Source organism: Parasteatoda tepidariorum, chromosome 11 (assembly GCF_982258835.1).
Source record: "Parasteatoda tepidariorum strain Cologne lab strain chromosome 11, Ptep-v5.0, whole genome shotgun sequence".
In the NCBI taxonomy this organism is placed as follows: Eukaryota; Metazoa; Arthropoda; class Arachnida; order Araneae; family Theridiidae; genus Parasteatoda; species Parasteatoda tepidariorum.
In genome coordinates, this window is record NC_141765.1 from 43,676,657 (window position 1) to 43,683,912 (window position 7,256).

General features: G+C 34.1%; 1 protein-coding gene across 1 annotated transcript; it reads right to left on the reverse strand.

Moving 5' to 3' along the window:
* Positions 1–2,736: 2,736 nt before the first annotated feature.
* Positions 2,737–3,621, reverse strand: LOC147801369 (uncharacterized). Its single transcript, XM_087154485.1, has one exon. It carries the CDS (start codon positions 3,619–3,621, stop codon positions 2,737–2,739), a length of 885 nt encoding a protein of 294 aa, XP_087010611.1.
* Positions 3,622–7,256: the final 3,635 nt, after the last annotated feature.

Genomic DNA, 7,256 nt, shown 5'->3' on the forward strand with positions numbered 1-7,256 from the left:
CTTATGGCTGGAACGACAAAGTGAAATTGCGCAACCAGAAATTCTAGTATGAAATTCTAAATAAAGTACTACTACTTAACATCCTTGTCTTCTAAGTTGGGTTTAATGTAAGAAGGGTAATAAGGCAAAAAATTGATTGCAGAGAATTTTTTTGCAAATCTAGTTCAATATAATACAACGATTGAAAATACCATTTTCTAAAAAGAGATAATTTATTAAATTTGAAAAAAAAATATATTGCATTGTTGTGTTGCGAATTGCATTTTTTTATAAAAAATATTATAAAAAAGAAGAAAATAGTGTGTTTTTGAAAAACTATTAGCATACAATATTGTTTACTAAAATATATAAGTTTGCAATTGCAAAAAAAAGAAAAGTCATAACAAAAAAGAAAGAGAAAAATTCAAAAGCATTTTTTTAAAAATTATAATGCAATTTTTTTTCAGATTATTTAAACTAACAATTATTTAAAAAAATGCTAGTTTCAATGCTATTTCTATTCATTAAAGCTTATTTATTACATGTTATTTTGATACTTATTGTACCTTTAAAAATAAAAGATTTCAGTGGTATAAAGCTATGCATTTTATCAATTGCAAATATAAAATAAAATAATTATAAATAATAAAAAGTAATAAAATAATCATAAATATAGTAAAATTTTTATAAATAATAAAATAAATAAAAATAGAAAGATGCAAAATTTTGTCAAATTACAAAATTTTGTCTAAAAGCTCTCGATAATACATATATAATTTCTAAAGTTTCATAATCTAGTGATGAAATTTCTGATTGAATCGATTACACCTATTTAAAGAAACATTCAAAGTATGATTTTTAGAAACGGTAATAAATAAAGATGTATTTGATTTGTAATCTGATGTTATTTTTTATTTTAAGAATATTTCTTTTTTTCGCAAACTGGTTAGTAAACATAGTTATAAGTGAATCGATTCTCTTATAATAAATACAATAATGCAAACAAGTTTAAAACAAATACTGCATATTTTATTCTTGAATAAAGATCGAAGATTAAAATAAATAGATATTTATTTTAGACTACGTAATGGTCAAAATGAAAGAAGAATGCATTCCCTTTCAAAAACAAAGCTGCGAACTCTGTGACAGAGGTCACGACCCTCAAGCGAAGGGAGAACGATTAAGGGATAAACAAAAGCCATTGGTCACTTTCTTAAAACTATCAACACACAATGTCACTTCCTAGAGGGAGGGTTCAAATCTTTGTTCAAGGGCTGGGATTCCCTTCACTGCTGTTTTCGGGGGTTGCGAGTTTAGGATTTTGTTTTATTATCGGACGGAAGCATAGAATAGACTAGATAGGAATAGTGACGTCACCGTCCGCGTTCGAAGGCTGCGAGTTTAGGGGTTCATTTGGGGAGAAACCAGTTTCATGCCATTGGCCCTTCACCCTTTCCTCTCCTCCTCTTTTTAGTTGTATAGGAATGTACTACGATATTTTCCCTTTTCTTAATATTTTTCCTTTTTATTTAATAAAAATATTTTTTAAATTTATGATACTTTCCTTTAGAACTGTGTTTAATGTAATTTTTATTTCCATATATTTTTAAGAATTAAAAGATCTTAATCTGCATGAAAATCAAGACAGAAACTAACGTACTTCCTTCCTCTACGACTCTCCCCAAGATAATGGTGAAAGCATACGAAGTGTTGCCATAGTTAGAGAGTTCTGCTCTACACCACCTGCAGTCCATTTCGATCACCAATTTCTCATAATTTTGATCTTCTGAAAAAAGGATGGCTCCACCTCTTTAGTAGCCAGACAACCAGTTCAAGAAGTCGAGCACTTTATGGTAGAGCAATTTAGCGAGGACCGATACCCTATACCTTTGGTCCTTAAGCAGGTTAATCAAAGTAGTCACTCATCGCTTACTGACAGTACTGTCGAGTCTCGTACTGCCTAGTGCACTACAACAAGACTCGACGACATTCGGATTTGTAAGAATCAGAGGATGGCCTTAAGGAGCATTCACACAGTATGCGATTACTAAGAACGGGTGCATTAACGTTTAAAAACTACATGAAAGATGAACTGCTTAAACAAGCATGAATTGCATTGACGTTCGATTGCAGATACGAATCTTATGGATGGTGTTTTCAATATAAATGTAAACAATAACAATCTTGAGCTCAATACCTGTTTTAGTTCCGGATAGAAAGTTTGCAACTGCTTACTACAGCTTATTCTGCGAGGTGATATTTTCAAACAGATAATTTTGTTTTCAGTAATAATTAATCAAATACCACTTTTGAAAGGATCTCAAAACACAATGATCACGTTGTGAGCCAAATAGCTTTAAAATACTCCAGAAACAGTAATCCGGAAGTATAGGCGGTATGGAGCTCGCAGCGTTCCCCAGTGTAGAAAACACCATCTGTAATTCCCTATCTTAAAATATTTTAATTTATTTGAAAATTAGGACAGAAACTAACATACGTCCTTCTTCTGTGACTCTTCACACTCATATAGTGAAATCATGTAAAGTGTTACAATTGGTAGAGAGTGTGTTGTTGTGTATTATTTCAGTACATATTAAATAAATGAGCAGGATCTAGCATCTCGCAAACACATTTAATAACAACTTTTCGAGATACACAAACACAAAACTGAAACTAAACATAAATACAAACTGAAACTAAAACTAAACAGTTAACACACAGTTACAGTTAATCTGGCTGATGCCACATCTCCCCCCTTTAAAGATTTAGTCTATTGGGAGCTTTCACAATTCTTCCAGAGCGAGTCACAACAGTTTTTGAAGATACATCCTTCTTCTGAGTTAACATTGTAGGATCTGGATCCGTTATTTCTGGTAAGCTCCTTCTGTTATCCCTTTCTGAAAGAGCTTCCTCTAAATCATCGTTTAGCGGTGGAATCTGTAGTTTAGATCCTGGAATCAAATGTTTCCTATTCCGTCGAAGCACTTGTTTGGCTTCTTTAACAAAGTATGACCTTGGTGATTCAGCTTTTCTCTGTACAGTTCCAACAGCCTTCCTATCAGTTATCCATATCTTGTCACCCGGATGTATTGGTTTCAATTCATGAGCATTGTGCCTCCGATCATAATCCTTTTTCTGTCTTTCTATTCTTTTCTCTTCTTTTTCTTCCAGTATCTCCTTCTCTATTAGCTTTGGTTGAAGTAGTGAAATTGCTAAAGGTAAGGTTGACTGTAGTCGACGCCCCATCAACAATTCAGCAGGACTGTAGCCGTTCTTTAAAGGTGTTGTCCGATAACTCAATAAAGCCAAGTAAGGATCTTTAGACTTTTTGAATCTTAATTTAATTATCTTCACTGCTGCTTCAACAAAACCGTTGCTTTGAGGATATCTTGGACTTGAAGTAATGTGCTTAAAACCGTATACTTTTGCAAAGTTTTGAAACTCTGCTGTTCTAGTAACTTCAAACTGTGGTCCATTATCTGATCTTACAACATTTGGAATTCCATGTCTGGCAAAAATTGATTTGCAGTGTAAAATTACTTCTTTTGATGTTAAACTATCCAGTTTTGCCACTTCTGGATAACGTGAGTAAAAATCTGTAACTAATAAATACCATTCTGCATGGAGTTTAAATAAGTCCATAGCTACAATTTCCCATGGTCTCTGAGGAAAACTAGTTGGTTTCAAAGGTTCAGAACAGTTTTTAGCTTCCTGTATACATGAAGGACAGTCCCGAACTAATTCCTCTATTTGTTTACTAATGCCAGGCCAGTATACTGCTGAATTCGCTAAAGCTCGACATTTATTAATTCCCATGTGTCCTTCATGGATTTTGCCCAATATTTCTTGTCGTAGCCTCTATTTGGCACGATTATTCGGTTTCCTCTCATTAACAAGCCATTCTGTATGGAGATTTCATATCTTAGAGGCCAAAAGGGTAAACAGGATGGTACTATCTGGTTTTTCTCCGGCCAACCTTGAGAAGCGTAATTGATCAACATATTACATGTTGAGTCAGTCTCTTGTTCTAGTTTTATCTGGGAAAGTCTCTCTGAAGACATCGGAACAGATTCTAAAACTTGATGGATAAAAGCTTCAACTTCCTCTTCCAATTCCAGATTTGGAGTTTCTTGTTGATGTGGTGCTCTAGATAGTGCATCTGCTACGCAAAGATTTTTTCCAGGAGTGTGGAAAACATCAAAAGAATATCTCATGAGCCTCATTTTGAGACGTTGTAGGCGAGGTGTTAAATCATCCAAAGATTTTCTAGTAAGTATTGGGACAAGAGGTTTATGATCTGTCTCCAAAAGAAACTTGGTACCCATTAGATAATTGGAAAATTTTTCGCATGCCCATGTAAGTGCAAGGGCTTCTTTTTCTATCTGAGCATAACGTTGTTCAGTAGGAGTTAGAGTTCTGGATGCATAAGCTACCACCTTGATTGTAGAATCATGCTTCTGACACAGTGTGGCTCCTAATCCATAAGAAGAAGCATCGGCTGTAACAATTGATTGTTTGTTTGGGTCATAGATGGTAAGTATAGGTTCAGATAACAACATGTCTTTTAACTTTTTTAGTGCGGTTTCCTGAGGAGAGTTCCAAACAAATTTATTCTTTGTGGATAACATAGAAATCAAAGGCGCCATAATATCTGAAAATCGTGGAATAAATCTTGCTAAATAATTTGCCATTCCAAGTAGCTGTTTCAGTTCAGTTTTGTTTGTTGGGCTTCTGAAATTTTGTATGGCTTTTACTTTGTCCTGATCTGGGTGTATTCCTGAGTCATCAATGACATGACCTAGATATTTTATAGACTTAACAGAGAAACAGCATTTTTGTTTATTAAGAGTGATTCCTGTTTCTTTCAGACGGATTAAAGTAGATGTTAGACGTTCATCATGCTCTTTTTGATTTGAACCCCAGACGAGTATATCATCCATGTGACATATAATACCAGGAAGACCTTCTAAAGCTTGTGACATTCTACGTTGAAAATGTTCTGGAGCAGATGATATTCCGAATGGTAGACGTAAGAAACGAAATCTGCCAAAGGGTGTGATGAATGTTGTGAGATATGAAGATTCTTCATCGAGAGGAATTTGCCAAAACCCAGAGTTCGCATCTAATTTCGAAAAGATTTTCGCCCCAGCCAAAAGTGATAAATTGTATTCTGTTGTTGGCAATGGGTGCCATTCTCTTTTGATGCTTCTATTGAGTGACGTCAAGTCGACACATATTCGCACATTTCCATCTTTTTTTCGTACTACCACTGCAGGAGAACACCAATCAGTAGGTTTTTCTACCTTCTGAATAACATTTAATTCTTGCATTCTCTGTATTTCTAGTTTAGTTTTCTCCAGAAGTGGTATTGGAATTCGGCGTGGAGAAGTTAGGGCATATGGTTTAACATCACTATTTAGTTCAACATGGTAACTTCCTTTCAGTAAGCCAAGTCCTTGAAATAACGAAGGAAATTCATGAAAAGGATTAAAACTTGTAATGTTGAGCACAGATTGAGATTGGATATTGGGACCAAGTCCAAAAAATTTTATGGCAGGTTTTCCTAATAAACATGTTTGGAGTCCTTCTATAACATAAATTTCTTCTAAGCACTTTTTTCCATTATATTCAACATTTTCAAGCAGTTTTCCCATTAACTTCAAGGGTGTTTTATCGGGGCCAAAAATCACTTTATCTGTACTTTTTAGTTCTGTATGTTTGAGTACTGTGGAGGCAATACTGCTTGGAATAACAGAATAGTCTGCACCACTATCAATTTTAAATTGGATGCATTTTCCTAGTATTTTAACAGGAACAACCCACTCATCTGTGTTTTGTGTACTTCCCACTAGTCCTACAAAACCAGCATCACAAAGTTCATTGACTCTTTTAATAGTAGATAAACAAACATTATCCCAATGTCCTCTTTTCTTGCATTTTCTGCAATTTGAGTCCTTTGCTGGGCAGTTTCTTTTTTCATGTGGCTGTTTACCACACCATTTGCAATTTTTTCGCTGATAATTAGTCTTCGAATCTTGATATTTACTTTTCGAATCATGAAAATTACTTTTGTCTGCATTAGTTGTTTTATTATATTTCTTCTTTTGACTAATAGCATTAACTGTAGAATTTTCAACTAGTAGTGATTGTTGTTTCTTAACGGATTCCGAAAGACGTACTTTGTCCATTGCAGTTTGCAGGGTAAGTTCAGAATCAAGTTGTAATTTTTCGCTTAAAGTTTGATCTTTAATACCAACAACTATACGGTCACGAAGCAATTCGTCATGTAAATTACCATATTCACACTTGTCAGCAAGAGCATATAAAGCAGTAATAAAATCGTTGACAGACTCACCTTCTTTTTGAATTCGCCGATTGAACTGAGCTCGTTCGAATATTATGTTTCGTTTAACAACTATTCGTTTATCCCACCGCTGCCACCATGTGTTGTTGTGTATTATTTCAGTACATATTAAATAAATGAGCAGGATCTAGCATCTCGCAAACACATTTAATAACAACTTTTCGAGATACACAAACACAAAACTGAAACTAAACATAAATACAAACTGAAACTAAAACTAAACAGTTAACACACAGTTACAGTTAATCTGGCTGATGCCACAGAGAGTTCTGCTCAATCGAAAGTAGTAACCCGGAAGTCTATGACGAATTTTAACCCTTAGCGCCATCTGTGCTTAGCTTTACACGCTCAACCATCCAGGCTGCCAAGACTTGGTGATTACTCTGCCACGGTACAGAAATATTCCGAACCTTTTAATCAAGACAAGATACAGCATTAATCTTCTAAAACTTTTAATCAGGACACGATTAATATTTTTTCTGTTAATATCCTGCTAAATATTGAAAAAGAAGGAGAAAAACAATAGTCTAGAAAAAATAAACGCATAGGAAAAATAAAATTATTACACTAGTGAAGAATCTAAAACTTTAGGGTGAAAATAAAGAAATTAATTTATCAAGATGTAATGTCACTCCCAGTTCACTAAAAGTCCTTTTTTTCATACAAATGATTGTTTAAAATTCCGTGTCAAATTGAGTAGTATCAATTGTAAAAAGTGATACAAATAAGAAGTACCTGACCAGAAAATGTTATGGTGAGAATTGAACCCCCTACCGCTACTCAGCATATCTTTTGATTAAAAAATAATATCCTTCGGTTTTGTGAGCTGCTACAACACATCAATGGGAAAAATAATAATTTCTTATTTAAAATCATATATTTTAACTGGTGCCGGTTAACCAAACCAGTGTCG

What these genes read in the sequence shown, in the direction of transcription:
- LOC147801369 (XM_087154485.1), bottom strand. Translation starts at nt 3,621, where the DNA reads ATGGACTTATTTAAACTCCATGCAGAATGGTATTTATTAGTTACAGAT.